At 38.4% G+C, this 13,932-nt stretch overlaps 1 protein-coding gene across 2 annotated transcripts in view; it reads right to left on the bottom strand.

Annotated features, from left to right (window-relative positions):
* The window catches only part of RSU1 (Ras suppressor protein 1), a 102,805-nt gene that overhangs the window by 75,316 nt on the left and 13,557 nt on the right, over positions 1 to 13,932 (bottom strand). For both annotated transcript variants that reach the window (XM_027720546.2, XM_027720547.2), the window contains exon 4: positions 2,268 to 2,388. In XM_027720546.2, coding sequence (XP_027576347.1) covers positions 2,268 to 2,388 — 121 coding nt within the window. The remainder of the gene's footprint in view (positions 1 to 2,267; positions 2,389 to 13,932) is intronic.

Genomic DNA, 13,932 nt, shown 5'->3' with positions numbered 1-13,932 from the left:
TTTTTGATGCTAAAGTGATAAAGAACAACAGTCACAACTGAAGTCAAGAGGAGATGATATATGAACGTATGAAGCATGATCTAACATTTAAAACTATAAAAACTCCAGTAAACGTACTAACAAATTTGGGTACCCAAAAATACGAAAAACTACACATCCATGGTAGCAAAGGCAGGAGAAGCACATACACCATTTCTTTCACAAACTCTCGTCTTTCCTCTCCCACTTTTGCATAAGCCAGTGCCACCAGAACAAGAACCTGTAGAGATCAGCTCTCTGTAGCTAAACTCCAGATGAACTCCTTCTTCCTCCTCATCCCCCATAAGGAGTCCTGTCATGGGCATACACCTACTATTGCTGCGTAGTAGTAATTATTAAAATACAGAAAGCTCCTCTCCACTGTTGCTACTGCAGACTTGTCACTGTTTTAAAAACTGTTCTTTACAGCAAACAGGACTGAAGCAGATCGTTTTTCACTAGTGGTCCTGACAGCCTTCCCTTTTTTAACCAAAGAATAGGGTGAGAACGAATATTCTCCCTATTGACAACAGGCAGAATGGTATCTATCCTTTGGCATGCAAAGCGAACCAGCTCAGAGACCCTGCCCAGCACTATTTGGCCCTGTACAAGTTCAAACACTGAGCTCGTGCCTCAGAAACTGTTCCTCACCTGTCGTCCAAATTTTACACTTTTAAGCTTTCAGTGCAGCAGTACATCTTTCCTCTTTCCACTCCACCACTTGACCTTTCTGCAACAAAACTCTCCCAAAATAATTTCTGCTCTTATTCAAGCTTCTCTCTCCCCTGGAGGACTGTTCTGAAGCCTTCTAACACATGCACTGCAGATGACAAAAGGGTTTCTTGGCTGCCTCCTGAAAAACTAGTAGGCCAGAAGAGTTTCCTCTTCACTGACTCCAAGGACCTGCAAAGCAGAACCCATTTTGCAGAGCTAAGGATAGGTAGTAAATCCTTTACCTGGAAGATTATGGGTAAGGACAGGATTAAGAAGAAAGAGCATTTAATCTGTAAGACCTTAGGCCACATGACACAGGAGAGTGGCAACTGTGGTTCCAGACCCAAATGTCTGTTGGCCCTAACATCAAGCAGTCTTTTGCGCTACATTTCTTTTTTCATTAATGAAGACTAGTATTTGAACTATACTAATAATCTTCACTGCTTTAATCCATGGGAAGTGCCCAACTTCTTCCTTCATGTACTGCAACACGTCTATAAATATGGATTTAACCCCCAAAATATATAGAATCCTGATTAATATTTGCTCTGAGAAGCAACTACGGTTCAAACAGATATTAAGGAAAGCTAAAGATGTACTACGACCAAATAAAGACCAGGGAAGACAGATCATCATTAAAACATTTACTGGCATTCCAACAGATGCAATTCAATTACCAGCGCTTTACAGAAATATCTAAAAGCAGGATACACAGAGCCTAGTGAAAATCGGTATTCAGAACAATTAGAAATGCTTAGTTTAAGGTGTTCAGAAGTATGACTTTATAAAATACCAACATTCTTTCTATGAGAAGCCCGTAGTGCTAAAGCTTATGCTTACCAGTGCTTTCCTAAATAGTTGCACTTTAATATGCCAATTTAATTTTAAGAAGGTCCTATGCTTTGTTTTCTTAATTCAAGAAAGTCCTCCACAACTGTAGTTATTATAAAGTATTACCAACTCTACTGGAATATATTATCTGAACACTTAACAGAAACACTCCGGGCTCAAATTCAGTCAATACTAGTTCTTTGAATTAAATGCATACCACATCTAAAGATTTGCTGCTTCTTTTACAGGTTTAATATAAACTGAAATGTCTATAATCCCAGATTTGGAACTTTGGAATTAAAGTTCTAGATTAATGTGGAATCTTTTTTTTTTAAAGCAGAACAGGAAATAAAGCCTGATTCTTCTGCAGCAACTCCAGAAGCAAGAGGTAGTTGCTAGGGAAGTAAAATTCAATAATTGTTCAGTCTGACCTCAGTATGTGATGAATATGAGTTGCTTCGCCCTTAAATGGTTATCAGTATACCAGAGTAAGTGCTTGATCACTTCTAAGTATCTGCTTATTCAGGACACTAGCTGAACACTCTGAAGTCGTAATTGCCGAGTTAGCCTCACAAACACTTGCAATAAGAAAATTCAATAGCAAAAAGAAACTTCAATTGCAAAAAATACGAAGTTCCAGGTTCAGTTGCAATGACTTTTAATTGCACCTCTATTACAGCAAATTTTTGCATTAAGATACGCACCCAAGGTTCAGATGTTTGAGCTTCTGAAGGCTGCTAATCTGTGTAGGCAGCTCCTCAATCTGGTTGTTGAAAAAGTTGAGCACTTCTATATTTCTCAGGTCTGCGATGTTTGCTGGCACAGCTGTGGGAAAGTTTTCACAGTGAGAGACTGCAATTAGAGCAAGCTACCTAGACTAGAGATGCTTTTCTAGCACCTGGCGTTTGCAGTGACTGCAGTACAAGGAGCATCTCATTGTTACTGCAATAAAAGCAAAATTTATATTCAAAAAGCCTCCTATCTGGAATTCAAAACTTCAAAAATTACTATCAGAATTGTAAGATATTTTGACTAACAAAGACCACTGCAGAGAGAGAGACAAGGACAACAAATGCTCTTACAGACTAACAAACAGGCACAGGCTGTCATCTCAGTTCATGCAGCACACACAGGTCTCAAAAGAGCAGAGCCTAAGAGACTCAGACCATTTCATGATTTAAGTGGAAAAAACCTGAATGATACAAGTAGTTATACCAAGACAGAAGTTGTACTAAAGGTCTTAAGCAACAAACAAAATAAAACCTCATTTTTAGCAATGGTCCGTTCTGTTTACTGCTTAAATAATCTAGTATCCAAGTTTTTGGTCATTTAAGATACATCAAAATTTATAAAAAATTAAGTTTAGCCCTAAAAGAAGAACTGTTTAGCCAAGCCTATTTTCAGTTACCTCCCTTGAGTGATAGACTGATCAATACACGCACATGGCTACAGTGGATTACCAACAGATCAATAGCTGGTTGTTATTATCTAGAAACATGAAATATAAGGCAGAAGCACAGTATGAATATGCCTGTGCTAATGAGGTTAAAAACCTATTCAGATTTGCATCTTTTCCCCCGTAAACTTAGTGAGATTAAAGCAGCCAGCTGAGGTGTAAAGGAGGTTGGCAAGTCACCTGCACTGAAGCCTGCACCTGTGTTCAGTATTCACCTTGGTTCAGTCTCAACTTTGACTGCATTAGGAACCTGCAGAGTGCACATCTAAATAATTAGAAGGTTTTATGAGGCCATGATTTTCTTTTATTTGTTGGTATGAGGCAATCTCAGTCTTAAAATGGAGTCAATAATGTTTACAAAGCAGAACATTACAGTATGTCACATTTACTAGATTATAAGTCTGATTACATTGTGAACAATAATGGGATCCCTAAGGAAGACTCTAATTACATTACATAAATATTACTGTTGAGGGTCATATTCATTGCAGGAGGCTTTTAGCAGACTTTTTTATAAAGTTATTAGGTAAATCTGAATATGTAAAAGACCTCCCTTTGCAGTATTTTCCAACAAGTCCATGCCTATCTGTCATTCAATGATAGTGAGAATTATATGCCTTCAGAAAGTAAAGAGTAATGCACTACTACTGCTGTTTCAAATTATTCCCCAACAGAAGTTAACTGAGGATTTTAATTGACATAATTCAGCTGTTTCCAGTCTCAATATTTCACCAGAACAGTAATTACCAATATTAAAATGTTTTCATTTCAGAAATTAGACTTTATAATTTGACTTTGATGATATGCCATGGACAGGCAAACTATGTTTCTGCTCTTCTCAGATACTATGTTCATGAAGACTAGAAACCAGAAGTACTAGCAAATACTAAGTTTTAGCCTAAACAATACAGAGACCAAACACATTTTGCCTGAAGTTATACAATTGAGGCAATTAATAAAAATTTTGTTATGAAGGTTTTGGCCTTTTTGACAGTGTAAGAGGTTATACTCTAAAAAAACCTGCAAATTGGCACCACGAGATGACCCACTGTGGTCCCTTCCAATCTGAACCATTCTGTGAATCTGTGACCCAGGTACTGAGCTACCTTGAACAAGCAACAGATTTAGTGGATATATTCTTTCAAATACCTGCCCAAACCAGCTTGTTTCCCCATTCTAGAATAAATTAATTCTTAAGTTTATCTCTCTCTTCTGCCTTAAGCTAAGAGACTGTGGAGAGATAAAGAATCATTTCGAGGAAGAAGGTGAACACTCCTTCTTATTTAAAAAAAAAGCAAACAAACAAACAACACAACAAAAACAAACCCCACAAAACAATCCAAAAACCCCCATGAAACTACACAGAAAAAGATGACATGCAGACATCAAGGAGACAGGAAGAAAACAGCTTCCAGAGATTTGTTCATGAAGATTACATTTGCACTGAAGATCCCACCATCAAAGAGAACCCTAGTTTCAATGAGTCACTACACAGTTGAAGAATCTGGAATTCTACCCGATTATCTCACTTGCAAATACGGGGCAAAACTCAGCTACCACTGGCTAGCTTATTAGAGGTTTTCAATTTGGTTTTCTTTTGTCAGGGCACAGGTATGAGTAAGTGTCCATAGGGAACAACAGGAGCTGTGCCCTTGCAGTTTCTGATATATCTGTATAATTCCCCCAATACTGTATTTTATGTTGTGAATCACACTTAGGATACTTTATATCATTATTTTCTCCAAGATATACTAAAAGCTGCATGGGTAAGCTATTCAGCAAAGGATTTGAATGAAATACTTCGTGTCTCACTCTGTTAAATTAAAATGAAAAGCCCTAATCCACAATTGTACTTTTGGGTTTGGATGGAGGGCATGGAGCTATTTCGTGAGAACTAAAAACAGAAAAGTAGGTCAAGACCAGGCTTTTGGTAGGGAAAAGAGAGGACTTTTTTTCTGTAACAGCTTATTTTGTGGTAATATGAATGAATGCTCTCTTGTATTCAATGAAAATGAGAAGACTCAAAACTCCCGTACTGCTCTTGTAGCTAAACTGCATAGGTTCAATACCTTCAGGTCTAAAGATCAGTGGTGGTCAAGCAAGGCTGACTAGTTATATCATGTTCTCTGTTCTGAACTTTACACAACCCAACTACCTTCCCACTGTTATGTTGCAAAATTCTTCCCAGATATATAGCAGACTGCCAAATCCCCAGACATTCATGTTCTGGCAATACTGAATTCCACTCGAGTCACCTTCTCATGATGAGCTGTGAGAGTGAACTGTCAGCATCCTGGTTCCATTCACCCACATATTTACAGTACGATCCACAGTGTCTTAACAACTCTTCGAAGACCATCTGCTGCCCAGTGTCATTAACAACTCCCCCTCAGCAAATGCTAGTAAAATTTGGCAGCCCCGTGCCTTTGTGTTCTCCTGTGAAGCTTCAGTCACATCATGCAGCCCCATTCATATTAAGTCGCACTTCACAAGACCAGGAGTAGCTTCCGTCCCCTTGTTCAATATTGGAAATTGCATACGGTGATTCACTGTGACAGCTGTAGACTTCACCTTGATTTCAAGAGGTTGGTTGACAGTGAAAGACAGGGTCTACAGGCTGCTTACAAGGAATATGAGGACTTTGTTCATGTTTCAGGGAATTAGAACTGGCAACTTGTTATTCTTCAAAGCATTTATAGTCTTTTTTTGCCCTGAAGTTAGAGGCAATTCTTTAGACACTAAAACATGTTCTCATCAGAGCAACCTTTCATTCAAGGTGAGTTATTACATTTTATTTCTACATAACCAGCAGGTGTTCAAAAGTTACAAAATTATTTCCAAAACATAGATAAGGAGGACTAAATGCTACTATTTAATGCCTATATAACTCTGCATCTAGAGTATCCTGGATCTAGGCCTTAGTTCTCTTCCCACACTGAGAACCAGACACGATCAAGGTCTGATGTTGCCCTCTTTTGGAGAACAGATACTCGGCTAGAAGGTCCTTTCATCCAAGACAACTACCCTGCAAAGCAACATACTAAGAACATTCAAATCAGTGACAACAGCTTGGAATTAAGTGTCTCAGATGTAACCCTTTCTCATAAAGCAGAAAGTCAAAAGGTTCTCATACCACTACCTAGAATTGACATCCAAATCCAGTTTCTTTTGTATACTCAACCTTTGACAAAGGAGGAAGAACACAGAAAATGGAAGATAAGAAAAGCAGATTTATTATTTTTTTATTTTCCTAACTATGCCACTCCTTTGTCATTCAGTTAGGTCTTTGTGCAGCTGAAAATGCACAGGCTTCAGAAAGTCTTTATTTCTTAAAATATTCTCCAAGATTATTTCTCTTAAAGCATCTGTGAAGTCCTGGAAAACAACAAGGATCCTCGCTACTTTAAAAGTAAACATACTTGGGTGTTTGCAAAATTAAGTCTCCATTTCCTTTTACTTGAAAGATGAAATCTAGTCTGGTGGTTTTTTGTATTTAATAAGGACCAACATTAATTAAACATTTCTGAAGACACTCTTGGTAAAAGAGATCTATATCAAAACTTTCTTTACAATTTAAAAATAAAATATAAAACCTTTTAGATAAGGAAGCTCAAATGAAAAAAGCGACAAGAATCAATAAACTACCCAATTGGATAAGTGAAATGATTGAGTAAAAATGTTAGTCTCCATGAGATGAACACATGGTATGTAAACTTCTTTAACCATTTAACTTGTGTTCAAAATAAACACTGTCCCACTGCTGGTTGGAAAAGGGCATCTGTAATACCTTATCATGCATAAAAATGTGCATGAGTAAGGTTGCAATCTCCTTAATAACTATGACCCAAAGGCTATAGAAAACCTCCAATTGAATTAAATGGTTTTTGAAACAGACATCAAGTGAAATAAGAATTTTATTTTTTAAAAATAAGATTAGTTCCTTTGGCATTCACATTCTTAAAAACTTCAGGCTGCACAAACCCTGTTTTTTTCAGAATGTTTCTTCTACTTAATGAAGTAATTTTGCAGTACGTAGGAACATGATGTTCAGTAGTACTCCAAACCTTTACAGGTTCTAAGGGAATATTTATCCAGAAGAGCTATTTAAATAGCACTACTTGACAGAAAAGAGATTTATAAGACTATGCCAGTTTCTCATTAAATTGTTCCGCTTAAAAGCTGGTCAAGAGTCATACAGAGTAAAGAGAACTCAATACAGACCTTTGAGAGTCCTATCAGTGCACTGTGGATCTCAGGTAAGGTTTTCTTGCCAAGAGCAAAAACCCACTTTTTAAGCCTAAAGTAAAACCTGTGGGCTGTACAATACAATAAACCCAGTTCCACAGACTTGCTAATCCAGTTAGTGTCAGCAGGAACTTTTCATGAGTAAGGATCCCTTAGTGTAAAGGTCATAAAGGCATGAAATGTTACTCACATTTCATGGGGGAGGAAGAATTTAGAATACTAAATATATAATGCATTCTGTGCATCCAATATAACTGTACTCATAGAGCTGGAGTCATGTTTAGATTAATTTGACAAGGGTTCTGTTATACTGAGAGAGAAGCAATCAGCTTCACCAAAATGAAAGAGGAATTAGTTGAGGGAGAACACAACAGTTTTCATTTTAAATATTCATAGGCATGCTGATATCATACTTGGCAGTTAACTGGAGAGAATCCTGATCCCAACTGAAGCATACAGTACTTAATTTACACACTATGTAGTTCTAGTTTCCCCTTTTGCCCTCCCTCCACTCTTCCAAAGATGGATATTAATCTTCCTCACTCTGAAAACATTAAAAACAAACCTGTCTCCCTAATCTTCAGCTCCTTCCAGAAACCAGCAGGGTTTTTTTAATTGCAATTATCCACAGAAGCACCTCAGTTATGAAACTGTTTTTATGAATGTGTTTAAATTATACTATAGCTCACTAATGTGCTACTGTGCTAACAAAGCAATTTATCAATAAACAGTTCTAATTTAGAAGCCAGAGAAGTGGCTAAGGAGAAATGCAGTGAGCACAAGAAAGGCTGAGAGGACACTGGGAATCAAGTGACATCTAGCGAAGACAAAGGACAAATCTGTTCTTCTCTGAGAAGAGAGCTTACGATGAACTTCAAAGTTTGAAGAACAATACCAGAAACCAGTGGTTGAGGTTAGGAAGGTGTTACTAGGTTGAAAATAAATCACTTAACAGCAAAGAACTGAAACCACATCAGAATAACTCACAAAAATGCTTTTTTACAGCAGTAAGGAACAGCGCAAATAAGGATGAATATAAGTATGTGGATATAAACATGCGCCTTCATTTCTACAAATAATTTTGAAGAAAATAGAGTATTAGCCAAGCTTTTTGAATTAATGTGACATGAAAGTACTGTAGTGGATCACAGCATCTTCAGCTTCAATAATCATTTTGTGAGGAGTGCACAGTTCAGCCAAGATGCTTTGCTGTCTTATTTTTAAGTCAGAAGGAAAAAAAACTCATGCAGTATACTATGGAAAAAGTTGGAAGTACACAGGCTATGTACCCTTGTTACAGGTCAGACTATCTGTATGTTTTGATCTTTCAACAGTAGGAAATGGTTAAAATAAATAACTTCTGCAGGACTAAAGAACTTGAGTTGATAGCATTAAATTTAGAATTATCAGGTGTCCACCAAATGCAAACGGTCTCTCTCACTAAATCTCAGTGAGTCTCCTTCAGGTGTTTAGGCATGATCTTTTCGGAGTTTTACACTACTGCACAGTTGCCAGCTTTACATAAATCAAACTGTCTGAAGTTCATCCAGCATGTCCACCTTTCCCTTCCTCAATATTCTCTTCACTTCAGTTTATTAAACATGTTGTCTGCAGTTTACAGATGTCCTGAACACCAGGCCTTGAACCAACACCACAGGTTAACCTCAAAGGTGAAGGTCACCTTTTCTTACTCAGAAATACTCATGTTGTTGGGTGCTTAGCAGTGCTTAGTAACAGAATTCTGCTTTCAGCGTATCTAAAGAATGGTTCAAAATTTCAGTTTGCATTAATTGGACAGTATTAGCAGCTTACACTTTTTATACCACTGAAATGTTTTTAAGAACTCACACAGAACTATTTTTCACTGCTACTTGAATCAACTGACTCTTCCTCCAATTCAGCATTGCCGTCTGCTGTGCTGACACTGCTTAGTGGGGACACCAGCCTGTCCTCTAAACACACACACAGAAGAGGCTGCAGTAAAAGAGCTCACTGCTCAAAAGCAAAGTCAGCACATGTGTTCCTTGTTCCAGTCCTCAGAACTGGAAATTAATTAAGCTCCTTCCTAGTTTGGGGTCCCTATACCCAGTACTTAAAGCCACATCTTTCAGTCTGTATGGTACAGTCCTCCCCGTGCCTCTGAGTTACCTTCCCCCAGGCTTCAGCTGACTATACATTTCATTTCCAACTACAGGAGATATTGAGTCAAGAGCAACAGTTACCACATTGCCCATCATCACATAAAGATCAGGAAATTATTTCACCCCAAGGGTTATGTCACAAGACATCAATGGAAAAAGAAAGAGGCCAGATGGTGAGTGGTCTGAAGGGAAAAGCTGTGTCATTATCCGCTTCAACACACCTGACTACTAAAAGAACAAAAAGAATACACAGAAAATAAAGTACAAAACCAAGTATACCAAGCTAAATCCAGTTTCCTCTCAATCTAGACCAAATCTACCTTCTTGTCTCTGTGCTTCCATATTAGTATAAAAAAAATTCCACTTGGTTTGTTAAACAGTAAATTCTGTAACACAAAATTAAGCTCTTTAACAAAGTGAGTTCCCTTTTGCACCATTCACTAGCTTTGAAAATGCCAACTTCAAAATAGTCTGGATCTGGGCAAGAGGATTTCCAATCATTTTCCATTACAATCTGTACATACACATGGAGAATTTATATGGGACAAAAAAATTACAGTTAATTTAAGCCACTGGGAAATAAGTGAAGACACAAGAAATTTATACTAACATGTCATAAAACATCGAGACAAAAAAAAAGGAGTTAATATGTTTGCAGGTGCCTTTAATAAGAGAACAGCTTCTGAAGCACTCAAGGCAAGTGATTTCTGTCTACATTTTTAGTATTGACGCTTTACTTACAATGCAGAACTGACTCTGTTGCCATACAGCACAAACTTGACAATTTAATTTATGCATAAATTGGGTAGTTTCAGCATGCACCCTTATACCGTTACAGCACAAAACTCTTTCATAAATTATTCTGTTTTATTCTCTCAAAGCTTCCTAAAACCAAAATTTATATTATTTAAAGATAAAATGCTTTACCATCTGTACTTTCTCAGAACCAAAGGTCTGGGGTTTTTTTCAGGAAGGAAAAAAGCTAACGTTTTTGCAGAACTCAGATATCCAAATTTAGTAAGTTATATGTAGAGGAATCTCCTTTTCCCTCCTTCTCATGTCCCCCTTTGCACTTCATTCCTAAATATATTTCCCTTTAGAGATCCCTGCATCAGAAATATAAAGTAAAACCAAATCAAAATATGTAACAAAAATAAAAGGCTTACTGTCAATTTAAAGCATCACTCCCAGGCACTGCTGATAGGCCACTGTCAGCCACAGGTTCCTGTGCTTTGGACACAACCCTAGTCTCACTACACAGACAGCTTACTTGCACCATTTTGGGGCGTATCACGCCAGCACAACAGCACAGAATGACTTATCAGAAGGAAGCAGAAGCAGAAGCAAAGTAGAGGAGACTACAAGAAGCAACAAAGAGTAAAGAATATACAGTCATCTAGTTTCTTCCAGAGGTCAGCAAGTTTGCTATATAAATAACCTGATACCAGGCAAGATGCAAAGTGTCAGACAATACCAGTGGGAAACACCCTAACACATTTCAGCAGACTGGAGAAGACAGAGCAGCTAGACTGGGAAGGAATTCAGGACAGACAGATGCAGCGTTGCTTTGTCTCTGGAATACCTCCCATACACCCAGGTATCCACTACAGCCAGAAAGGTGACTCAGAAAGGAGACGTCCTAATATAAAAATGAAACCAAGAGATTTTAGCAGCATGTTAAATAAGACCCAGGACACAGTCAAGAGGGTTAACAGCAATGAACTGACAAGCTTCTGTACTGGTTACATACAGAGCGCAAAACAATTTAGAAGACGGTAGAGAAAAGAAGCAGTAAGTCGTGTGAGCAGAAAAAAAAAAGTAAAGTTTTGAACTGCTCTACGGGAAGAAGACAAAATGCAAAAGGATGATAAAGGGTGACTACATGGCTGTCAAAGGAACATGATCAATGAGACACATGTATTCTGACAGGATCAGAAAGTGAACTCCAACAAAATTCAGGAGTAGAAATGGGAACCAGCAACAAAAAACTATTGAGTCACCTCACAAAAAGGAAAGGACTAAAGATGAATAAAGGATTACATGAGAATCACGTGAAAAGCAATAGAAAGTGCACAGAACAGCATAAGACATCAGCTCAGGAAAAAAAAGGAGGACAGAGAAAACGACATTAGGTAACATAGGAGAGGTCTGATGAAAAAATAGTTGTTCCAGATCTCTCATCATTTAGACATTTGATAATAGTAGGTAAGGAATCAGAGCACGAGAGCCAAAGGATAGAAAAGTTATCAGGCATGACCTCTGAATAGCAGGAAACTACTGAGAAAATTTAAAGACAGCACAAGAATATGGTGAAACCAGTGAGCACAGACCACCTGAGGTTAAGGAGACTGAGCAGAACAGCAAAAACTAAGTTACTGTCCACCACCACCTACTAGGCAGGACGAAGAGCTTCTTCCCAGGAAACAAACCGCTAAAAGTATTCAAACAGTGACCTCTAATGGACAAACCATACAGTACTGGTACTTCACTGGCAGCAGGAACACTCCAGGTACAAGCAAATAATGACACAAAAGCTAGAATCTCCGAATAGATTTCTCCAAGTGATTACAAGGTCAATTAATCTCTGTTGGTAGGTAAGGCAAATAATTGTTAGCGTAGTTATAATTCATCAAAAACTTACTGCACATCCCGAAATAAGTGAAAATAAAACACAACAAGTTGGTAGTGTAATAGTTGCACTCATATTGATGATGACCAGCACTACCTGCTGTCAATACTGAAGTAACCTTTAACATCCCAGCTTGCTTTCCAGTCACATCTTTCCCTCTGTGCCCTCCTGGGGGGGACTGGTTAACCTGAGCTTCTGAAAGCTCTTCAAGCATTCTTCCTATTCATGATGTAGTATAGGGATTTTAATTGTCAAAACTTCATCAGCACACCAAGTAAGGATTCCACATCCTATATTAAAGTGTGAAATTTTGTATATGCTTTCAGCAGCTGGAGACTAATGTTGAGCTAGCCTAGCTCTCTAAAGTCTAGAATGTTCAGTACCACTTCACACTTAATGGCAAAATAGGACACAAAAGCTGGTCTGCTAGGAAAAAAACCATCAGGCATAGCATAAGCCACATTTTTTATGCTCTAACAGTTCCCTTTATAAATGGAAGTTTCTCTGTTGCTAATTCTACTCCAATTATTGCTCACTAACAAATCTAGTGGCAACAAAGCTGAAACCTAATCTACCCTGCTGACTTCAGCCTCCAAAGGCACTTTTTTCCAGTCAAAGGTAGCCATTTGTTGCTCTAGTACAATCGATTTATAAAGAAAAAAAATCACAAACCCTAAGCTCTCAAGACAATGTGATACACTGCTTGAAATAATATGGGGGCAAGACCCAGAGTAGAACAGACAGACAAACCTGGTGATATCCCTTCCTCTCCCTGATCTGGCCTTCCCAGAATTATCAGTATTCTGCAATTCCCAACCTGTTCCCCAGAACCATTATGAAACCACACAGACCCCTTCTAGCTGAAGGGTTCTGAACAAAGTAGGACCAAGTTTGATTTCAAGAACTTCTGTGACAAATTCCTTGACATAGGACTGACATGGCCACTCCATGGAGCAGCAACATGAGAGGAATCGTGCCACCTGGCTCTGCAGAATGTGCAGATCTGTAACAACACCTGAAGTTCACTTGCACCCCACACAGAGGTGTCAGAAAGAGCGAGTGGCCAAGATTGCTGTCGTCTTCCAGCTACATTCCACTTGAACTTGAGTGAAGCAGTCCTAAGCATAAATGCACAAAACAGGAGAGTGGATACCCATAAAAGTTACTACTGTTGCACATACAATTCAGAAACAATATTTGTGACTGACCAAACTGATCAAGTGTGTTTTCTACAAAAGTATGTCCTGTGGCTGCAACTCCTTTCATGCTCCTCCAGCACAGCTACCCTAACTCCCTACCACTATGCATGTCCTAACAATGATCCCACTGAGCAGGAGGTGAAGGTCACCTGTATGTCCCTCAGCTAGCATCAAATGACACAGAACAAAGACAACTTGGTCACATCTACCCAAAGTAATCCACCACACTGAAGGGCAGATATCTATCATTCAGCTGCTCATTTCCACCAATCCGAGGAACATTTGCCTGGACTTTTATTTCATTTATTTTGATGATAGCCAATGGGTAAACAGACCCCTGGGTCAGGATCAGACAACCTATGCAGGCTAAGACTGTCTTGAATTTTGCTTCTCAGCTGTATACTGGATAGAAGGCTTTAAATCACTAAATGATGTAACAAAAACCTCCCAGTACAACATACAGAGACACTGTCCCACAAGTCCTACATTATGTTAAAAGAAAGCACAAATATTCACTTTCTCCCTCCACTTTCAACTGGATTTTCGCAGAGACTCCACAGCAGAATCATCACAGGTTTGTCACTTATGCAGCAACTGGTTCAAAAAGACTGCAGAATTGCAGCTATTTATCATTCCCCAGAGTTTTGCTTCTGATTTTGAAGCACAAAAAGTTCTCACCGAGCAGGAAAGGACAGACTC

This window comes from Pipra filicauda, unplaced genomic scaffold, assembly GCF_003945595.2.
Source record: "Pipra filicauda isolate LSUMZ 115617 unplaced genomic scaffold, ASM394559v2 scaffold65_size3143899_pilon, whole genome shotgun sequence".
NCBI lineage: Eukaryota > Metazoa > Chordata > Aves > Passeriformes > Pipridae > Pipra > Pipra filicauda.
Note: the sequence above shows the minus strand (reverse complement) of the source record. Positions and strands in the feature narration are given on the sequence as shown.